This window comes from Puntigrus tetrazona, chromosome 5 (genome assembly GCF_018831695.1).
Source record: "Puntigrus tetrazona isolate hp1 chromosome 5, ASM1883169v1, whole genome shotgun sequence".
Taxonomy (NCBI): Eukaryota; Metazoa; Chordata; class Actinopteri; order Cypriniformes; family Cyprinidae; genus Puntigrus; species Puntigrus tetrazona.
The window spans coordinates 31,505,757-31,528,914 of NC_056703.1; the positions used below are offsets into that span (position 1 = coordinate 31,505,757).

General features: G+C 36.8%; 1 protein-coding gene across 2 annotated transcripts in view; it reads right to left on the bottom strand.

Moving 5' to 3' along the window:
• Positions 1 to 722: 722 nt before the first annotated feature.
• Positions 723 to 23,158, bottom strand: part of srrm3 (serine/arginine repetitive matrix 3) — a 61,206-nt gene continuing 38,770 nt past the window's right edge. The window contains exons 4-14 of one of the 2 annotated variants that reach the window (XM_043239952.1): positions 21,998 to 22,126; positions 21,471 to 21,548; positions 21,046 to 21,114; positions 19,116 to 19,151; positions 18,448 to 18,498; positions 17,398 to 17,505; positions 16,573 to 16,753; positions 7,871 to 8,148; positions 6,663 to 6,887; positions 5,933 to 6,055; positions 723 to 2,120 (exon numbers count right to left, since the gene is read on the bottom strand). In XM_043239952.1, the coding sequence (XP_043095887.1) occupies positions 1,907 to 2,120; positions 5,933 to 6,055; positions 6,663 to 6,887; positions 7,871 to 8,148; positions 16,573 to 16,753; positions 17,398 to 17,505; positions 18,448 to 18,498; positions 19,116 to 19,151; positions 21,046 to 21,114; positions 21,471 to 21,548; positions 21,998 to 22,126 (1,492 nt within the window). In that variant the 3' untranslated portion in view covers positions 723 to 1,906. Of the gene's footprint in view, positions 2,121 to 5,932; positions 6,056 to 6,662; positions 6,888 to 7,870; positions 8,152 to 16,572; positions 16,754 to 17,397; positions 17,506 to 18,447; positions 18,499 to 19,115; positions 19,152 to 21,045; positions 21,115 to 21,470; positions 21,549 to 21,997; positions 22,127 to 23,158 lie in introns of both variants that reach the window. The other variant, XM_043239951.1, reaches the window with a different exon arrangement.

The window sequence follows — 23,158 nt, forward strand, 5'->3', positions numbered from 1 at the left end:
GCTCGAGTCTGAATCTTCTCTGTAGGAATAAAGTCTGGTGATTTGGAGAGCCTCACATTGTTAACCCAGTTTTTTGGTTACTTTTGCAGCGTGGAAGAATTTCAGGAAAAAGTGCTCGTCTCATCTTTGTTCTTCAGGCCTTTTAGTCTTTTAATAGAGACGCTGGAGCTATTTGTAACAATGGATGCTGTGTGTGTGTGTGTGTGTGTGTGTGTGTGTGTGTGTGTGTGTGTGTGTGTGTGTGTGTATGTGTGTGTGTGTGTGTGTGTGTGTGTGTGTGTGTGTGTGTGTGTGTGTGTGTGTGTGTGTGTGTGTGTGTGTGTGTGTGTGTGTGTGTGTGTGTGTGTGTGTGTGTGTGTGTGTGTGTGTATGTGTATGTGTGTGTGTGTGTGTGTATGTGTGTGTGTGTGTGTGTGTGTGTGTGTGTGTGTGTGTGTGTGTGTGTGTGTGTGTGTGTGTGTGTGTGTGTGTGTGTGTGTGTGTGTGTGTGTGTGTGTGTGTGTGTGTGTGTGTGTGTGTGTGTGTGTGTGTGTGTGTGTGTGTGTGTGTGTGTGTGTGTGTGTGTGTGTGTGTGTGTGTGTGTGTGTGTGTGTGTGTGTGTGTGTGTGTGTGTGTGTGTGTGTGTGTGTGTGTGTGTGTGTGTGTGTGTGTGTGTGTGTGTGTGTGTGTGTGTGTGTGTGTGTGTGTGTGTGTGTGTGTGTGTGTGTGTGTGTGTGTGTGTGTGTGTGTGTGTGTGTGTGTGTGTGTGTGTGTGTGTGTGTGTGTGTGTGTGTGTGTGTGTGTGTGTGTGTGTGTGTGTGTGTGTGTGTGTGTGTTTAGTCAGCAGTTTTACTGAGTGAAATGAACAGCTGATTTTAAACGTCAAATACATTAAAGTTATTTATCAGTTCGCTTCCTAAAATGCTTTAGTTTGCACTGAACACTCAAATCCAGTCTTCAAGATCACTTCAAGTGTTTGTTCAGACAGTGCTCTTTATGCATCATATCTGGTGCATCTACATAATCTACCACAGCGATAACGCCATAAGCATCATTATTATTACTTTAATAGTCGCTGCGGAAAGAGAGGTTGGAAAAATCAGATTTTATGCATTTGTTATGCTTTCGGAAGTATAGAAAATCGGAGAGAGTGGATTTGCGTCAGAAATAAATAATTTTCAAGTTAATAATGATTTTTGCTTTCTGAGCGAACAAAGCCTATGTTAAAGGTGAAGGGGGTGAGCTCTGCATCACACGGTCACAGATGAATTAAATAGAATCCAGTTTGAGTCAGACACGCTAAAAAATAAATAATAATAATAAATACATTTATAAACGGCAAAAAAAAATTCTCAGCCAGGATTTTTCCAGTATAAATGTGTAATCTAAATGTAATAAATAAATCAAAATTTATTTAAAAAAAAGCAAAATGAAGATAGTGGTCAAAAAAATAACGACTTCCACATTAAATTCAATTTAGTTTTATGATATTTTTTTCTGCTTTTAAGCATAAACTCATTTTTATTCATGCACCGTTTTGTTACCCTGATGTATTTTGTTTTAAAGTGCCCCGTTACGGATTTTTGAAAATGATCTTTTAGTTTTAAATCTGAAAGTGCACCGTATAATGTACGTTAGTTATTGTCTCTCAAAACGAAGAAGTCGAGTCCCAAGCAGTTTTTCATGTTGCCACAGAATCGTTGACCAAACAAGATAACGCTAAATGCATATTAAAAGACAACGAAGTGTTTTTTGACCTTGCATGGACTTTCTTTACCCATAACAGGAGCGCTTTAAAACGTTCCTCCACATTTGTACTGGAAAACAAGACAAAAGTACCGAGCGAGCGCAATTACTCTCTTCACCTTTAACACGTCTTATCATTTGCGTTCGGTTTTTGCATGCTAGCACGTCTGTCGGGCGTCTCTCAGAAGCCGGGGCTGTCGTAGCTGCTTTGGCTGTAGTAGCTGTGCGCGGGGCTGGGGCTCCGGCTCCGGCCCGTCCGGCTGGAGCTGCTGGAGCTGCTGTAGCTGTAGTAGCTGCGACTGCGACTGCGGCTGCGGCTGGAGCTGCTGTAGCTGCTGGACGAGCTGGACGAGGACGGACTCGGCCGGTAGTACGGGATGGGACGCTTTCGGGCGCTGTGGAAACGACGGCAGAGAGAGGACGTGATATAGACACGAGGTAGCGGGAAATGAAAAGATCGTGTGCACTTTGATACCGCTTTGACCACTCGACAACATCAAATGTGCGCCGGGACGTCGTTAGCGTAGTGTCTACTGCATTACAAAGAAAAAAAGGAAGCAAAACTCATTTTTGGAGTGTCGTTTGGTAGTAACTTTGGTAATTACTAGCTAGTTTCCTGATGGTCCAAGGTGGTCTAATAGCTCTAATTTATTGCTAAATCATTTTTAGACTCTAAGTGGACTGACAAAAATGATTTAGCAATAAATGTATATATGCAATCTTATATAAAGAATTTACACTGTGAAAAATAAAACTAAAATATCTAAAATATTATTTGGTTATTTTATTAACACATTTACCTATTTAAAAAAAAAAAAAAAAAAATATATATATATATATATATATATATATATATATATATATATATATATATATATATATTTTTTTTTTTTCTTTTTACTGTTTGTACAATTTACTATTTATTTATTTATTCTTCTATTTACTCATTTAGATTTCTTTTCGTTTAATCATATTTTAATTATTTCTATACATTTGCATACAGTTTATACATGCAAAATGTCCTAAATATCAAACAAATAACATTCTGTATAATGCAAACTAACGTTATTAAAACGTTCGATTTAAATGTTATTAATTTAATCTATTTTAATTTCGTGTAAACTGCATTTTACTACACATTTTTACACGTTGTAGACCGTTTCTGAGTAAGAAATATTATTTATTTAAATGCAAGTTTTATTTATTTGAACAATTTTTACATTTTATTTTAATTACATATTTATTTTTGCATTATTATTTTTTCACTTGGATATTTATCTACTTTATTGATTATTATTATGAGGATGAATGTTTTGTCTCCCAGGCCTCAGGGGAGCAGCTAGAAAGCCTCTTAAACACAGCTGTGGTCAAAGCGGTGGAAGTGCTGCAGCGATGATTAGTTTCTGGAAGAGAAAATGTCTGGAGAGGTTGAGCTTTGGTTAGTGAGTGTTAAAAGCATCATCATCCGGTGGCGTTCAGTGTTTACAGCGAGACGCTGAAGATAAACTACTAGTGAACAGATTATTAACACACTTTTTCTGATAACAATTTGACATCGTTATGTTTGAACTTTACGTCATTAAGCTTTACTTACTTTGATGTGGTGACTAACATCCTAAAACACAAATATATTTAAATACAAGTTTCAATAAAAAAATGTATTTTATCTAAAATAGTTTTTGGTTACATAATGTTGTTTTTCATGTATGTGTTATATTTATTGTTTGTTTATTTTATTGTTTTATTAACATTTTAATTATGCAATTAGACAGGCGTTCATTTTTTTAATATCCTAACTTTTATAATATAATATATAAATATATTTATATATTAAGTAACATATTTATTATAATGATTAAAAAAAATATATATATATATATTTAATATATAATTAATACATTTAAAAAAGTTTAAGCATTTGTATAACTAAAGTAATTTTTATAATGAGGTTATTATATATATTTTTAATTAATACTAAAAATTTGTCAGTACACTTATTTACAACATTTATTTTTAGCAGATTTTTATTTTTAATCTTATTTTTATAATATATTACATATTTATTTTTGTAATATTAGAGTTAATTTTAATTAATCTTATTAAAGTACATGAATAATATTTTATAATATACTGAATAATATAATATAATATAATATAATAATTACTATCTAATCTTCTCAGTTCATTCAATTCTTTAAACATATTTTAAAGACAAAAGAAGTAATTATAAAATTGCATTTTCAATTCAAGTGGCTCAAATGTCCTTCACATGTGGACTGATATATATATAAAAGTGTTTTAGGTCATTAAGTATCCAAAAAATACATTCAGTTCCTATTTAACTGTTATTTTAAAGTGTATTATTTTCATAGCAATAATCATTTTCCGAAGTATGTTAAAGTGTTTTCACGACAGCCAGAATGCACTTCTACGAGCTCGGATAAAATAAATCAGGAAGACTGATAGAGTAGTTCAACTAACAATAAGATATATATATATATATATTGAGTAGCAAGTGTATTTTCGGTCAGCGTTTGACTGATTTAGCTCATGGCAGAGCGTTCTGGCTCTCGGTGAGTCTGTGTGAGTGAACCGCGTGCCATCATTAGCGTTAATCTGCGAAGAAAACTCGTTTAGTGGCGAGGAGGACAAAAGCCGAGAGAAAGGCACTGAGACAGAAGCTAAAGAGACACAGATGTAGTTGTACACTTGAGAGCTGATTCGGGAGGAAACCGGGGGTTCCTGATGCATGGCAACGGTTACCATGGTAGCATCGTTCCGGCGCGAGGTCGTCGAGGAAACCTTCATATAGGAATGAGTAAGTTCAAATCCTGACCAATCAGAGCAGAGGGAAATCATTTCAAGATAAGAACAAACTAAAACATTTTATAACGCTTTATGAACGTGAAGCCAAAAACTGGCCACAATAAAAGGACGCCTTTATTTATCTCTTACTGTCCACACCTGTGTATAATTGTATAGCTGTTCTTTATGCATATATATTTTTTTAATTCGTGCTTTTATACTGTGCTGTCAGTGTTACCCGTGAGTCCGAGAGTCACTCTATTTCAGTTCTCTTGACAAGAAAACTTAAAGAATGAGTGGAGAAATCCTGCAGTACACAGACCGGCCTGCAGGGGGCAGTGTTTCTTTAGTTTGCCTAGTTTTTCTATGCACACAAAAGGCCTATTCCTCTCAAATATTGTTGAAATATCTGTTTAAATCTGTTAGTGAGAGCTTCTCCTGGATGATCCATCCTCCTCACAGGTGTGGCGTATCAAGATGCTGATTGGATAGACGATTATTGCACAGGTGTGCCTGAGGCCGGCCACAATATGCCTGCAATAATCAGCGTTTTGATATGCCACGGGGATGGAGAAGCGCTCGTATTCGAGAGAAATAGGCTTTTGAGTACATGGAAAAAGTCTTCGATCTTTGAGTTCAGCTCACGAAAAAAAAGGGGGGCAAAAAAGTTCAAAGTGTTGCATTTATAATTTTGCTCAGTGTAAAAAAAACAACAAAAACATTTAACTTAATAAAGTTGATATGCATTGAAAAAAAATTGGGAATAACTTAGATATGTCGCACAAAAATAAGCGAATGTGGCAACAGGTACTAAAATGGCTAAAACTGAAATAAATAGAAATATTTGAAAGAAGCTAAATTAAAAAAAAGCACAAAACAAAATTATTATAACTTGTGAAAAATGAAAATAATATGTACAGCCAAAATATAAATAAAAACGAATTTATTTATATTAATACATATATTTATTTTATAATAATATATGTTATTTTATGATTTATTTGCTATATGTAAGTCGACTATAGATGGGCTTAATTACTGTAGAGAAGAAAAAAAAAACTTAATTAAATGACTAAAAGTAATACATCAAAATGCATAAAAACTATAGACATTAAAACAACTAATAAAAATATCAAAACATAAAATTACTGACTAAAATAACGTGAAAACAGAAAATATCAAAATAAAGTCGAATTCAAAATATTAAGAAAAACTCTTATAGTACTAATGGCACTAAAATAGCACCGATTCGGGTGGAAATGATTTATCGGGAGCGAAAGAGTTGGATGTCTATTAACTGATTAATCACCAAAATCACCTAAAAAAAAGAAACCTTTGCCTCTAACGGCGCAGTCAGGACATCTAGCAGCAGAACTGACCAGGAGGACGGGGTGAGAAGTACCTGGTGATCCTGCGAGCCTCCATGAAGCTGGGGGAGTCTCTCCGTCTCTTACGGATGGGAGAATAGCTGCGTGAGCGGCGCCGAGCTCGTTCTGCATCCGAGTGATGAGGACTGTCTCTCTCCCTGCACACGGACGGACACAAAGCATGCTGGGATTCATTCGACAGAGACTGTGTCAGGGACTGAACGTGAGCTTTTTGTGCAGCGTATAAAGCATAAAGTGTATAAAGTCTCTGCCTCTTGACTCTGAATCACTGAAACGAGACGTTTTTGGAGTCGCAAGCCATTTCATTTTTTTTTTTAATTATCACAAATTAAAGTGGGTTAATGTGCAAAATGAAAAAAATATCTGCCACTGAGATTTAAAAAAAAAAAAAAAAAAATTGCTCTCTTTGGCAGATTTTTTTTCTTAATTTAGACAAAAGCATACCTAACGTCTTTCTTTTCTTAAAAAAAAAAAAAAAAAAAAAACCAAAAATCCAATTAAGCAATTACGCATAAATCTGCCTTTGGGGTTTAAAAAAAAAACTTAATTCAAAAGCAAAACAACATTACTTTTCTGATTCGACTGACTAAAATGTTTACAGTTTTAAGCAGTTTTGATTTTTTCTTGATTTGATAACCTTTAGATATCTGTACCGGAATATAAGACTAATTTGCAAAATAACTCGTCCTCCTTGACTATTAACGAGCTCCTGAATGAAGAAGCACTAACTGTGTGTGAGAGTACCTGGAGTTGTTCTGTCGGACGTGCGGTGATTTGTTCTTGCTGGGTCCTCGAGACGACGACCTCCCGCTGCTGAAGGAGCTGCTCCTCTGCCGGCTCGTCCCGTGGCTCTTGCTCTTCTTCTTCTTGGACGTGTGTTTGTGTCGACCCGGAGACACCGAGGAGCTCCGGTGATGGTTCTGGCCGCGTCCGCGATGGTGCCGCTTCGACGAATGAGATCCTTTCGTTCTAGGTTTGAGAAACGGTTTTGGTCAGATTCAATCAGACATCTTCATTATGATCTAGAGCACTTTCTGATATACACCGGACATGTATGTGTTTTCTCTGACTTCGGTGTACACAGAACTTTAGGTAACGTTTGTCATTGCTTGCTTTATTTATTCTTGGCATGCATAATAAAACTAATTTAGTAACTAGTAAGGTGCAAAAACATGTTTAACCAAGTTTGGAATAAGGCTAAAGTTATATGAACAAAAATACAGTTAAAACAGTAATATTGTTAAGTATTATTAAAAGTATTAATAAAAAAAAAAAAAAAAATATATATATATATATATATATATATATATATATATATATATATATATATATATATATATATAAATAAAATAATAAATATATAAATATAAATAAAATATATAAATAATAAAATAAAATAATATATCAATAAAAGTAAAAATTGTGAAATATTATTAGTAGTTAAAAAATACTATAATAATATATTTTAAAATCAAAGCCAGTCTTCAGTGTCAAGTGATCCTTAAGAAATCATTTTAATATGCTGATTAGCTGCACAGTTATTATTGGTGATCAGTTATCATTAATAATGGTTCTTATTATTTTTGCTCAATACTTTTATGTAAACCGTGACGCATTTTTATTCTTTGGTGATGATAAAGTTGAAAAGAACAGCATCTGTTTGAAAAAGAAATATATTTTAATTATATAAAATATATGTGTTTAATTCACACAAAAAAAAGCTTTAAAACGATGGTCTATATTGAGTTTCTCAATCTCAAATCAGAATATTAAAATGATTTCTGGAGAATCATGTGACACTGAAGACTGGAGTAACATAAAAAAAACTGTTCATTTAAATTGTTACAATATTTCAAATTTGACACTGTATTTAAGGTCAAAGACTCATTCCCATGCGACGTCAGACCGGTAATGCACACATCTGCATAAAAGCTAAATGTCAATGTTCTCACTTCTTCTGATTCTTGGTTTTGGTGTGTGGCTCAGTGTCAGTGCTGTGGGCCGGCGAGCGCGACGTCTTCTCTCGAAGCCTGGGCCTCCCGCCGCGTCTCCCCGCCGCGTCTGAGAGCGCTTTGCCCGTCGCCGGCCTGTCGTCTGCGCAGCCGTCCTCTGCCGTCTGCGCCGCTGCTCCTCCGGGGCTCCTGGGGCGGTCGGCGTGGTGTTTAGCACCTCTTAGATGAGGCGACGCGTGCGTCTGCGCGCTCGAGGGAGACGGAGCCAGAGAGCGAAGCTTCTGTAGGTGAATTATAACCAACAAACCAAAGGGAAAAAAGAAATAAATGTGAAAAAAACAAACAGAAAGAGAACAGTGAAATTAGAGTCTTTTTCCTCCCGGGTGGAAGAGCGTTATCGTGTACTTGCCAAAAAAACATCTAAAAGAAAGTGCTAGGATTGTTCTCTGGCTTATAGACAGTCCTCTATTGTGCAGCGCATGCAATACTCGGCATGCAAAACCATAATGATTTGAAAAGAATAGTCCCGAAAGAAAATCGAAACAAAAAAAAGGGGGAGAGGGAAAATATGCGAAACTCTGAAAGAAAAAAGTTTAGAGAGAATATAAAGAGCGACAGAGACTGGAGAATATACAGTAGAAGAGAAAGAGGACTTTTTCAATTTCAGAAAGAGCTACAAACAAACAAAAAAAAAAAAAGAAGAAGGTGAAAAATAAAACTAGAAAATAAAAAAAAAGACAACTTGACGGAACATCACAGAAATGGAAGGAACGAAATAAAGAGTCACAAGAATAGATTCAATCGAATTAGAAAACAACTGGTCTTCTACTCAATAGAACTTGCTTGTGGATTTGTTTTGTCCTGCAGACAATTGCTGAGATGTGAACAGCGACCCATTTCCTGTTTTAATAGCTTTTTTAAAAGGTTATTCTGTTTTTCAACTCCCTTTTGGTTAACATCCACTTACCAATAAAGTGGTATTCCCTCCTTTAGTAGGTAAGGTATGAAGAGAAGGGAAAAGTGGGGCAACATAAGTGCATCATTAGATTCACAAAATGCAAGAGAAAAAGACACAACACCCTTCCCTGGATAGTGAGTATGAAACAATGCATGAAAATCAAACCAAAGAGAGAAAAAGACACACAAAAGAAATCAAATTCAAATGGATCTCACAGTGCGTGGGCTGGAGCGCGATCAGTTTGAGTGCGTTTTAACAGCGCTTCACTCTTCGGCGCGGTTTTAAAGCTTCAAGAGTGAGTGCTATGAATGGATGCTCTTGTTTCAACAGTTTCAGAGTAAAAACCTTTAACTGAACGTGCTTTATGGGTTATCCGTCAGTTGAACTAAAGACCCCATGAAATGACTCGACGAGCGGTTGTTTTTTCTCTTCAGTTGTAGCACCACGTACAACTCTGGGCATACTTTAATAGCCAAAACCTATCAAAGATGTGTTTGTGTCACAATGCACCCCATAACCAAAAGAAAAGGAAAATCAATCATATTTTGAGAATATAAACATACTGTACCTCAAATTTCCTTTATTGTAATGCAAAATGGGCAAGTAAATAAATGAATACAAATCCAATATTACATACGCATAACGGTAGTAATAAATTATTTAAATTTTAGTAATGTAATTATAATTATTTATAATATTTACTAATCATTATTAGCATTATTTTACAATTTATGTTTACATGCAAAATAATGTTACACATATGAGACCTGATGGCTGGGGCCCTGCAAACGTTTGATACATGGAAAAGAGCATAAGGTTGAGCGTTAGCAGCTAGATATACTTGCCCGACTCCTATGCATAGTTCTGGCTCTAGAACCCTAGATAGGGGTTGGACTCTCTCCTTCTCTGGAGTCGCTCGGGGTGAGAGGTCTCAGACTCTCGGCACACCACTCGGCTCAGTTTTGCCTGTTAGATGAGAGGGTCACCTTACTGCGACTTTAATATGTGTGTGTGTGTGTGTACAGTTTAGAGTATCCAGCCTTCTTAGAGGTCTTGGGTGGAGCTCTGGAAGGGGTACTGCCTGGGGATTTCGTAGTTCTGCTGGCAAATTTTAATGCTCGTGTTGGGGACGGTGAAGAAACCTAGAGGGGATGATTGGCAGGAACTTTTTGATCTGCTGTTGGACTTCTGTGCTCAGCTCCACTGTCGAATATAAGGCGTTTTGAAAAGTGTACTGGTAATAGACCACCAGAATCTCAGTGTGGGAGGAGAATGGCAAGGTGCGGTCCACTGAGTCTTCTACTTCTACCTTGCTAATACCTGTCAGCAGAATCGGGAGACCCACAAGTCAACCAGACCCAAAAAGCCTCCTTCTTCTGCCTGACGACCACCTTCTCCGCTGATGTCCACCTGCATGTTCTTGGGTTGCCGCTGTGACAGAGTGAATGAGTTTCACCCTGACAAGCTGAAGGCCCTGGATGAAGTTTGTGGTCGACACACTTGTCCAACATCAAGTGGGCATCTGGGACAGTGCCTGGTGATTGGCAGACAGGTACGGTGGTTCCCATTGTTTGAAAAAGGGGACCGGAGCGTGTATTCCAATCATAGAGGAATAACAGTTCTCAGCAAGCTTTGGAAAGCATATGCCTGAGAGTACTGGAAAGGAGAATTCAACCAATTGTCGTATCTCAGTTGGAGGAGGAACAAAGGAGGTGGAGTGTGTCTAGATTGGGGGTCTAAGGCTGATGATACACTGGACAATGTTGTCAATTAATGTTGCTGTGAGACACACGGCCCGGATAGAAATTTGTTAGCCATTCTCAACGGGTGGCACAAGCAGCAACCTCCCAGTCTTTGTCGTGAAACCAACACGAAAGTGACTAAAAGTGGTTTTGGTCTATACAGCTAATTTTGTTCAACTGTGAGGGCGATGAAGTTATTATTGAAATCAGTTTCAATAATATTAAGGCTTAACGTTCAGCATCATTAAGGGGCGTAGCAACTTGAGTGACAAGTAGATTGGCGCTGCTGTCACCACCCTCAAGCTAAGTGGGCGTGGTTTCATAAACAAGCTCCCGCCTCTTTGCCCAATTGTGGTTCTCCGAGAGTGACGCACGATGACATGATGCCAAGATGGCGACGACTAGCTCTGCCCATTTTAAGTTTTAAAAACGCATTTCAGAAACCTACGGTTTACATCACGGACACTATGTCCATGTTTTTTACAGCCTGTGGGTGGCAACACTGCTTTCACAGATGATGTCGTTCTGATGGCTTCATCAGGCTGTGACTTGAGTTCATACTTGGGAAGTGTGAAGCTGCAAGAACAAGGGTCAGCACCCCCAAATTTGAGGCCATGGTTCTCAGCCAGAAAATGGTGGAATGGTAGGGAGTGAGTTGCTTCCCCGAGTTCAAGGACGAGTTAAAGTATAAGTAGTCTTATTCTTGAGTGAGTTGGAGCATGAGTTGGACTCAAGTTGGAGCATGACAAGCTGTGCAAGCAAGTACATGCCAGTGCATGTGGCGATATAATGCTGTGAGTATTTAAAACATACTGCTGCTGCACAAATAGCATATAAAATTACCCAAAAGGAAGGTAGAATGCTAGCCAGCCATATAAATGAAAGGCTTGTGCCAAGTCGTTTAACTCTCTGATTGTCATCGGTTACGTTAACAACCCGCCAGTCTGCACCATGTGGAGTTTCATGACTGGACTATATATTTCGGGGGTCTGGGCTAACCCTGTAGGGGTAGGGTGCAAAGCTTGGACATCTAGGAGAAACAAACAGCCAATGCTCCTCTGCGTTGAAGAGCCAGTTGGAAGTAATATGAAATTTTTTTGTAATATAAAAAAGGGTTGAAAATAAATCAAATATATCATTTAAACGCACATACATATATACTTATTTATTTTAATTATTTTTTCTTTTTGATTTTGAGGTGCAGTCTATTCAAAAGTTCACATTCAATTTAATATGTTACCTGATGGTTGTGTAATTTACTAAAAATATCCAAATTAAAATTGTTTTCAGTCTATGGATCAGTTGAAAATCACACATGTAAACCAAACACCACAAACCCTAAATTTGGATTTCATGGGGTCTTTAAAAAAGACTTCACAGCTGAGACTGATCATCTTTAGCGGCAGAATTAAAAATGTTATACTGAGCAAAACAACGTCTATGTGTCAAACAATTCATCTATCTGGTTCTTTTTATTACCATCAGAAGGCAAGGATTTCTGATCAACCTCAATCACTAACTTAACCAAAAAAAGAAAGAAAGAAATGTAAATAATAATAATAATAATGTCATATAAAAAAATGAACACATCTAAACGTAAGCCCCAGATACTTCAGAAACAGCCCTTGTGTATCCAAAAAATAAAAAAGGAGGGAAAGTGACCAAATCATATGACACGTACCATTTCACCAAAGACAAAAGGAAATGCGGCACAGACAGGAAATGCATTCTACCGAAAAATAATAAGAAAAATCAAATAAAACGCAGACAAGAGATGGACCTGTGGGGAGGGCAGTGTACTGAAGACTGAAGCATGAAAGCAAAGGTAGATTTCAGATTGAAAAAAAAGAATGAAAATAGAGCAAACAGTTCTAAAAGGAAAACAATGAAAACAACCCGCCAACCTTTGGTTTTCCTCAGATAAACAAAGAGAAAAAGAGAGAGAGACACTGATGTCAAGCTAGGGTGCTTGTCACATTCTCCACGTGCGTAGGCAGAGCGTTACCTACCTTCCGCTTCAATCAGTGACACGTATGCAATATCAACAAAACAAAGGAAGAAAAAGGAAAAACAAAAAGGAGAAAGGAAAATTCTCCGCAGCGAAATGGGAAAAAGACAATGAATTCTTTTAGTATCCAGGCTAAGATAATTGATCCACAGACTAAAGGAGACAATTCCAACAAAACGAAGCAAAACGAAACAAAAAAAGAGTGGACATACAAAAGGAAAAATCAAAAACGACAAAGAACCCAAAACGAAATGAATCAGAATTAAGAAAACCCCAAAGCAATCTACATGAATTGCTGTCTTTTTCGCTTGGACACATGTGCAGCCACATTCTACCGTACGTACGTTAAGGAGCGTTAGGGTGCGACAAAATCTCAACAAATCCAATTTGCTAGGAGGAACGTAAATATCAATGGCCATGCATGAGCAATGTGGTTTAATGGGAAAAGAGAAAGCATGTCGGGACAACGGACAGCACAGATGAATGGGTGAAGGGAGAGGGGTGTTGGGTGGAGGGTGGTCACTTCTAGGATGGACGACTAACATCTCAAAGGGACCCCAGTCACGTTCGTTAAGCCGTATGACAATTTAGTGCTCGTTTGTTGGCACTTGCTAAGACTAAAAGTAGATTTTTGCTCTCAGCAATTGTCAAAAGTCTTTCACAAAGGATGCAAAGATGCCACATTCGCTTAGGAAGAGAATCCAAATGGCTTGGGTCCCTTTTAGTGTAACGACTTTACTAAATGACCCTAGTTAGTGTAGTTTGCTGTCGGCTAATGTTTACAGAGCGTCCGTTTGTCCCTGTCAAACATCTAGACGTACATTACACCACTCAAATGTTGACAGGAAGGAAACAAACACCTAGTTACACTCTAAGAATGTATATTTAGACATATCGAGTGCTAGTGAAAAGTGAGCATTAAAAACCATGTCGATGAAAACCATCTGAAATCACCAATGGCACTGAACCGGCTCTTGTCAGTGGAGATTTGTCAGCCGTTACCCAAGAGAGAAATCATGAATCTGTAGCCTGTTGTGACCACAGATATAGATGCTGCATTAACAGGCCCAAAACTGCTGTATTTTTTACATTTTCTACGTTGGTTTTGGATAAACATTTAAGGCAATGATGCTGAATTACTCTCTTATTAAGCATAATCAAATTGGCGGCCATTCTAATAGCCACAATACATCAGCATGTCCACCATATTGGAAAGGTCAATAAGAATGATACCACCGTACAATTCAGCTTATTGCAGATTATATATAATTAAAAAATGAGAAGGTGCTGACATAACACTCTGTGATGTTATTATAGAGCCAAATGAAATAAAGTTAATATAATTATAGGTAATGTAATAAGGCTATATATAAATAAAATGAACAAACACAGGTTTTTAAATATATACTAACAAACACAGACATACAAAATCATGTTGTCTTCATTTACCCAACAATATCAGTGGCTGTATGTTGTAAACGAACAAACAATAAAATTGTATTGGTCAATAATTTTACATAGAGCTGTTTGAAGTGTGGAATTGAAGCTATGAGGCCATGAACAATGAACAAAATATAATAATATAATATCATAATTTTAATATTGATATTTTATTATTATTGAGTTAGAACTTTTTTATATCAATTTAAAAAATAACTTAATTGCATAATAATTGTTAATTATAATATTAATGATAAATAATTGACCATTTTATTGTAATTGTACATTCCTAATCTGAAACTCACTCTGTAAACAATAAAATCTCCATGAAGGACTATATGATGTTCCAACCCATTGACCTTTCCAAGATGGCGGTGCTAACGACAAATCCTGATCAGCCAAAGTGCAGCATATTTCCTATCTGTGATTGTAACATTCAGACTCATTCATCCTCTCAGCAGAACCAGGAATGACAGCTGATTGGCTAAAAGCGTCTGAGGGATTGGTCAATGAAAACCATCTCTTGATTAATAGTTCTTCACCTTACATTACAGAAAGTGATCAATAATAAGGGACGATCTGATTTGCAGGCCACAGATCGTCGGCTCTTTGACACCTGATACACATCTGGAAAAGGGTGCTACGGTAAAACTGAGCAGAAAATGAGTTTCAACTGTATTGACAAGAAAAACTAGTAGACATACCCATTTAATCTACTCGGTCCAGTTCCAAATCATATGAGTGCTTTTTACACAAACAAGACAGAAAAGTTTGGGCATTTATTTGTGGAAAGAGATCATGTGAATTCATAGAGGTCAAGAAATCAACAAAACAGAGGGATGAATTCAGCAAATGAAAGAAGAGAGAAAGAGAGCATGAGAACTTCTGAAAAACTGCATGCAAACCGTCCCAGATACAGTGAGTATGACCAGATATCTGATATCTCTCCAAACACAGGTCAAAGATTAGCTGAATAACTGACATCTTGTGGCCGTGATAGACACTGCGTGACTGTATGAATACATAAACAATACGTCATGCATATTTTAAATTACACTGCCGTCATTCTTTTCAGCACAAATGCAATTAATGTGGTGTTATTCATTTATAAAAGATGAACGCCGCAATTCATTCCTCCTCACTGTTTTTGAATATACTGCTCTGACATTTCGAAAAACCTACAAAACAGAAAGTGTTTTATATGATTTATATATGAAGTATAGACCGATATACTTTCAGTGGTCTCATTTGTTAACATTAGTCAATGCATTTATTGCACAAACTTGTTAATGTTAGTTAAAATGAATACAATGAATTAGTTATTGATCGTTCATGTTAGTTCGTAGAAGTATTCTTTTTGTTGTTGTTGTTGTTGTTGTTGTTGTTTCACCCCAAAAATTACAATTTGATCGTTCAGTGTAGCATAACATCACATGCTCACCAATGGATCCTGTGCAGTGAATGGGTGCCGTCAGAATGAGAGTCTACACAGCTAATTAAAAAAACCATCACAATAATCCACTGCACTCCAGGCCATTAGCATTAACATCTTGAGAAGCCAAAAGTTGTGTTTTTGTAAGAAACAAATCCATCGTTATTACAATTTAACGTCAAACCGCTGCTCCCAGCTAACATGCAAGTCCTCTATACATACTATTGCTCTTTCCAGCGAAAAGTCATCCAATCTGTATCGGGAGAGAAATCTGCACAGATCAAACACGGTTTACAAGCGAAAGCAGTCCAGAACAGCTCTAAACAAAGATGTTGTTTGCGAGAGACAAAAGGAAAAGCACTTTTTCACCGGAGGAAGCGTTATTATGGATTATGGACTTGCATTTTAGTTTGAATTTAAAACATTCTTAACAATGGATTTGTTTAGGATTTTAAAGATGTTAAATGATGGACTGGAGGAAAATAGTGGATTATTATTGTGATGTTTTTATCAGCTGTTTGGACTCTCATTCTGACAGCACCCATTTACTTAATTACTCATGGTAACTAATGTTAACAAATGAAGCACAAATGCTATCAAAATATCTCTAATTAATCTGGCTGAGGCATCAAATGTCTCTTTCATGGGATGTTATCCAACACCAGCTATATAATTATTATAAATACATGCTTTATGTTAAAGTAAATTGCCGTAAGATGCAAGAACTGTCAATTTGTGGCTTTGGGATGGAGCTGGTGCTTCCATGAAAATAGGTTTATTACTGGTTGCATTTTAGTTTCCACTGTAATAAAAAAACTGATTCTCTTTCTAGAACTGAAAAAGTCAACATGGCTTGTGCGTGAAATAAAGCATGACATTATTACCGAAAGAAAATGATGGACATCTGTCTCAACAAAATAAAAACCCTTCCCAACAAACACAGAAATGGCTTGAGAACAGAAAAACTCACAAAATGGAGCCAAAGAGGAAAAAGAGATATAGAGTCAGCTCACACAGATATGACTGAATCAGTTGGCGTGTGTGTGTGTGTGTGTGTGTGTGTGTGATTATTAGTGTGAACGGCAGAGAACAGATGAAAGTAAAGTAGAGGAGACTACATACATCGATCCCTTTATTCCCCTCCGTGTGATTGGCTCCTGAATCTTTGCCATTGCGTACACGGACGCTGTGGTTCCCATTCTGCCACGTGATTGGCTGATCAGTGCTGGGGGACGGCGGTGGGCTGTGGCTGGAGTGACTTCCTTCCTGTTTGTGCCTGTCGTTCCTGCACTTTGCACTTGATCTGGTTTGAGAGGTCAAATTGCTTAAACTTAAACATAAGCTTAAACATTCTTAAACTAAGACACATTTAATTGAGAAGCAAAAAAAAAAAAATCTGGAAATCGCATTTTGGAAATTCCCTGATATTTCAAAAGTAATTTTTTTTTTTCAATTGTTCTGAACTTTCTATTCATCAAAGCATCCTAAAATAAATAAATAAATAAATAAAAATAAATAAATAAATCATTTAGTGATTTCTGAATATATATATATATAAAACAGCTTTAATCACTGAAATATTTAAAATTCGAAAAAAAAAATTACCTCGATTTTAAAATATATTCACATAGAAAACTGTTTTTTAATCAAATAGATTCTGCCTTGTACTTTGAAATGTAGTGTAGGTCTAACCATGCCATTAGTGCAGTAATAAATGACTATGGATCACCTTCAAAGAGAATAAGTGTAAGGAGCTTTCTGTCTTTCTGTCGTTCTGATTCATTGGCTTTCTCTGATGACAGTGCTGACTAATACCCCATTACCACAGTCTTATTGTAGTAACCACGGTATTTTGGCAGAAACTATGTTCACCACAGTAAATGTTTGTTAGAGGAGGTTTGTTGGAGGGCCTGTGAAATGGAGATAAGAGGCGAATATAAGCCGCACCTGCTGGGTGATTTGGAGACGCTGGCGGTGGAGGAGACGGATCCGCTGCGGGAACTACAGCAGCTGCCTCTGTGCTGAGAACTCCTGCTGGGAGACTCCACCGAACACCTGCGGGACACACACACACACAAACACACGTCACACCACACACACTCCACCCGCACCTCGCGGTCTGAGTCATCGATCCTTTCGTAAACAAGGACATGTGAGTGTTGGGTGTAGAGGGCGGTTGCTAGGATGTTGCTACGCAGCTGTAAAAATGATCTGAAGCGTTGTCGGTGCATTGCTAGGTGGTTTCTAAGATGTTTTGGGTGGCCGGCGGCATGTTGCTAAAATGTTTCAGCTGGTTTACAGTGAATTACTACACGGTTACTCTGGAGCTTTACATGCTTAATGTAGTGTTGTTTTTTTGCAAGGGTGTTGCTATGCAGTTGCTAAAGAGATCTGAGTGGTTGTCAAGGGATTGCTAGGTGGTAACTAGGGTGTTTTAGTCAGATTTTTTTGTGGGTGGTTGCCAGGGTGTTGCTAAAATGAGTGGTTGTCGGTGCATTGCTAGGTGGTTTTCTATGGTATTTTGGGTGGCTGGAAGCTTGTTGCTATGCTTGTGCTAAAAGGTGTCAGCTGCTGTTTTGTGAACTGCTGTTTTACCAGTGCATTGCTAGGTGGTTACTAGGGTGTTTTAGTCAGTTATTTGGTGGGTGGTTGCCAGGGTGTTGCTATGCAGTTGCTAAACAGCTCTGATTGACTGTCAAGGCATTGATATGTGATTTTATACAGTTTTTGTGGGTGGTTGCCAGAATGTTGTTATGCGGTTGCTATGGAGTTACTGGTTACTAGGTTGTTGTAATCCATTAGTAGCATTACTAGCTGGATACTAGTGTTGCTGGGGTGTTGCTGAGTGGCTTGTTTACTTGCTTGTTTACTATCCAAAGTGAAAAATCACAACTCTGATTGCACAACTCTCTTTGTCAGGCTGAGGAATTATGATACATTAAGAGACACATTAAGATCATTTTTAGAAAAGCAAACAACAGAACAAACACCCCTCACCTCTTTTTCTGTTTGTTCTTGTCTTTGTGTTTGTTTTTGGGGCTCCCAGATCTGAAAGTAGAAAACAACACAATACACTAAATAATAATTATATTTAGAGCTTATACGTGGAGCATATAAAACATAACAGAATCATGTTAAATTATCTTACTGCTTTAGTGAACACTGCTGATACTCAGTTTTGTTCAAGACACTGAAATTCAGAAAAACACTTACAAAAGTTGTCACAGTACCTATTCAAATGGTACTATAAAGAACCATTTAGGTTCTAACGTGTACTTTTAAAGTACACATATGCACTCTTTCAGAGTAAATAAAGTGCAAAGGTCTCTTTTTCAAAGGTGACAGCTTTTGTACTTTTTTCTTACGAGTGTCTATGAGCATCACTGCATGTTCTGCCTTGTTTTCTGAGCGATGTCTGTAAAACGATCAATACCTATTACATTTAGGCTATTTTCTTTAGAGACTGCTACTGAACGTGTTTTCTAGGCCAGTCTACTACTGCGGTATCATCGATTTTTGGTTTATCCACCCCTAAAAAGCACATACAAGCAAAATGAACTGTGGATGGTCACTTTACATGCCAATGAATGGCTCTTAAACGAACTGTGAACTAGATGCTGGCTTTGCAAAACAAGTTTTTAATCTTAGATTAGCTCAGTGTTTACCTGTGTCTCCTCTTCCTCCTTGAGCCAGATGTAGACCTGACACAGAGAAATGTTGGGTTAGATATCAGATTATGACTATCAGAAAACTACTGATGTTTATATGAGTAGATTTTGTAGTTTCAGGCTTCAGCATTTGGTAACATTAAATCACAGCATGTTAACGGCCTAACATTACCAAATGAATAGGAAGGTGCTGAACCGGACACACTATTTAAATTAAGTATAGTTTTTTTTTTTTTTTCAAAATCCTATCCATATTCAATTGTTGATAAAAAAAAAAAAGAATGCATGAATCCACAACAAAACTACAGGCGGGGAAAGAGTTAAGAAAGATGCACAATCATGCTTTTCAAACAAAATACTTGACAAAATAAGTTAGTTTGGCGAGAAATGATAAAACAATAGATCTTGTGTCGTTGCCCATTAATAAATCAAGGATAACTGACTTCAGCTAACAAATACCAGCTGATTAAAACACACTGAGCAAAAATAATGAAGAGAAGTTGATGCAATGACATTCATTTTTACATGTGATTTAAGCAGACATATATGTTTTATGGAGGACAATGGTTAAAATGCATCTGTCTTACCAACTTTTGTCTTAGTTGGGACATTTTTTGGGTGATTTAACACAGAATACGGTTTCTATACAAGGATCCACCGTGTTTCGGTAGTGTGTTCACCATTATATACATCTGACACAAACAGATACACAAGCACCCAACCATCCGTCAGTCCTGTCATGTTTTCTTGATATGAGAAAAAGGCAGGAGAGGATAAAGCTGTAATAAAGGTGGGAGATGAATAAAAATGCATTGACTGCATTGAATTGAAGGTATATGTGGCATGTTGGTATACACATCAAATGTGTAAATCTTGTATTAATATTATTTAAATATGTTATTTATTTATTAAAAAAAAAAAAAATATATATATATATATATATATATATATATATATATATATATATATATATATAATGATTAATATAGAAATAAATATATAATAAATAAATCACACTACAGGCACAAGACAAAATGCATGCAGTAAAAGCTGAATAAACATCACTTAAGAGGCTATATGGAGCTTGTGAGCCGGAAATTCAGAATAAATTATTCATTCAAGCAGATGCTTTTATCCACAGTGAATAACATTACATGCAAGCTTTATGTTTTATCAGCATGAGTTCCCTGGGAATTGAGTACATGACCTTGGTATTGCTAGCACATTGCTAACTCTTTATGAAGACCGCTGTACAGAGAATCATATAGCATGTTCAAAATAGACTGCTGTGTGAAAAACCACCTCATGAATTTTAATAGAGTAGAGGTCACGACAAAAGGAAACCTGTATAGTGATACACGGATATACAGACAAAGTATAATAATAGAAATATAGACAGAAACCCAAGCGTCTAGAACGCTGACACATCCGCTGAGCAATATTTAGTAATTGAATATTTCATATTTGATGAATGCACAGAGGCATTTCTTAATCCTTGATGCTTGATGCTGGTCAAAACACAAACGCTGATAACAAAATATGAACACAAATATTTGATATATGCATGAGCTAGCCATTTTCTGTTGTTTTGTGTATAAACAAAACCGATCTAAGGCAATGTGTATGATAAAATGATCAAATATATTTAAAATAATGGTTAATAATATCACGATCAGATTTGTGTTATTAAAAATGTAAATGCAGATTGCTCTGTAGGATACAGTATCTGGTGTGTGTTTTGGCTAATGTAGTAGGTCATGTGGTATTTGTGTGCTATGAATACTGAAAGCTTGCATACAGCGGTATACAGTATAATCTAATGAGTATTGGCAGGGAGGTCAGTGTTAATTGATCGGTGAATGATGTACAGCTGTGTGAATGAATAACCAACACACACACACACACACACACACACACACACACACACCTGTCTCTCTTGTGTTTCTTTCCGCCTTTCTTCCTCTTGTCTCTGCGGGTTGGAGACGGGCTGTCAGCTCTGCGGGTCACACAAACACAACGACAATACTGCTGCATGAAATCACACAAACCAACATTTCCTTACATTTATTTCCACTAAGTTATTTTGAAATATGTTCTATATTACCCTTTACACTCTCCAACTAGTTTTGCTTCTTGGTAAGGTACGTCAAATTTTTGTAATCTGAACAAACCTTCAAGATTTTGACGTTTTAGCTCCCTTTTGGATGGGACGCAGTGTTTCTGTTGTATGTTCTCTTCGGCTGGTGTCTTAGGTTATTTAGGTATTCTATGCATTGCGTATAGAACATCTGCAGTCTATCCACAGTATACATATGATGCTGCATTGCATTAAATCACAGGAAGCGTACTGACCGACTGTGTCTCCTTGCCTTCTTCTTTTTCCTCTTCTTTGGCCGAGGGGAAGGTGAACTGCTGGATTTCCTCTTGGATCTAAAGTAGAAGACAAGAAGTGGAGTATGGAGTAAATCAAAAGCAGTGTCAGATATACATATAGACACACGCACACACACACATATATATACACACACACATATATATATATATATATATATATATATATAGTTGGGGTGAAGCTCCTTTCTCAGCCTTCAAATTCAAATTCAAATTTTATTTGTCACATACACATACATACATGGTACGACATGCAGTGAAATGCTTTTTACAACCGTCCAGCGTCAAAATATAAAAAAAAAAAATAATAAAAAAAAATATATATATATAAAAAAAAAAAAATATATATATATATATATATATATATATATATATATATATAAAATATAAAAAATATATATATATATAAGAAGTAGTATACAAAGTATAAAAATAAAATATAAAGTATAAAAATATAAAGTATAAAGTGTAAAGTGTAAGCCTTCTACCTGCATTCATCGTAGGCAGCTGAATCTTGCTCGTAATATTCTCCATCCCAATCATAGTCTTCCTCATATCCATCGATGTACGCGGCATTTCCCATGTGATCTTCATCCTCGTGAGGAAGCAGCCTAACCCTGTGCATACAGGAGGTAAAGGTCAAAGGTCATGACCTGAGCTGGTCTAAATGCAGTAATGAGCTATTTTGACATATCTTTGCGGCCTTGATGATAATAATGAGAAACCTCACAGAATTCTTAGTGATGTACTAAAAGATCTATTTTTCTGTCACGCTCACTTTTTATAAAGCCTTAACCTATCCTCATTATCCTTACGAACATGCATCTTGATTAAATAAATGAGCATTTCACTGCTTGAAATGATCAGCTATGATCATAGTGATCGGCTTCTTCTTCAGTGGTAAATGTCACCGTTCTGCTTCTGCAAAAGGGCTTTTTATTAACAGCCTTAAAGTGCTATGATTTGCAACAAGGGTTATAGGACGACATAAGGGACCTGTGATGAAAAGAAAGGGTTAATTACAAAATACTTTAAGAGTCCTATAATGAAACAGAAATGCTAACATAAAGGCCCTGTGATAAAAAGCATGATGGTTAAATGACAATACAGGGGCTCTGTGACAGAACTGAAGAGATATGTAATGAAGAAGAGTTTAATGACAATACAAGGGTTCTGTGGTGGAACCAAAGGGTTAAATGACAACATTAGGGCCCTGTGATGAAAAGAAAGAGTTAAATTACAACATTAGGGTGACAGAACAGAAGGGGTAAAGGTCCTATGAAGGAACAGAAGAGTCAAATCAAAATATAAGGGTCCTGAGATAAAACAGAAGGGTTAAACGACAAAATAAACTTTTCTGACAGAACACAAGGGTTAAAAGAGAACATAAGGGTCCTCTGCTAGAACAGAAGATTTGCAGGATATAAAAGAAACGAGTTCTTGTGGGCAGAACGGCCAGAACAGTCTTTTTCATGAGATTGGTCTCTGGGTGGAGAAGGTGATGTACAGTCGCCGAGCTTTCCTTTGGGCTGTGCTATGGTATTAACACAGGGTCATTCATGATCTGTAGAGAGTATTAAATCATCTCCCGATAAAGGACCCACAAGCTACAAGAACGTTTGGATCTGTACCTGCTGAAACACATCCTA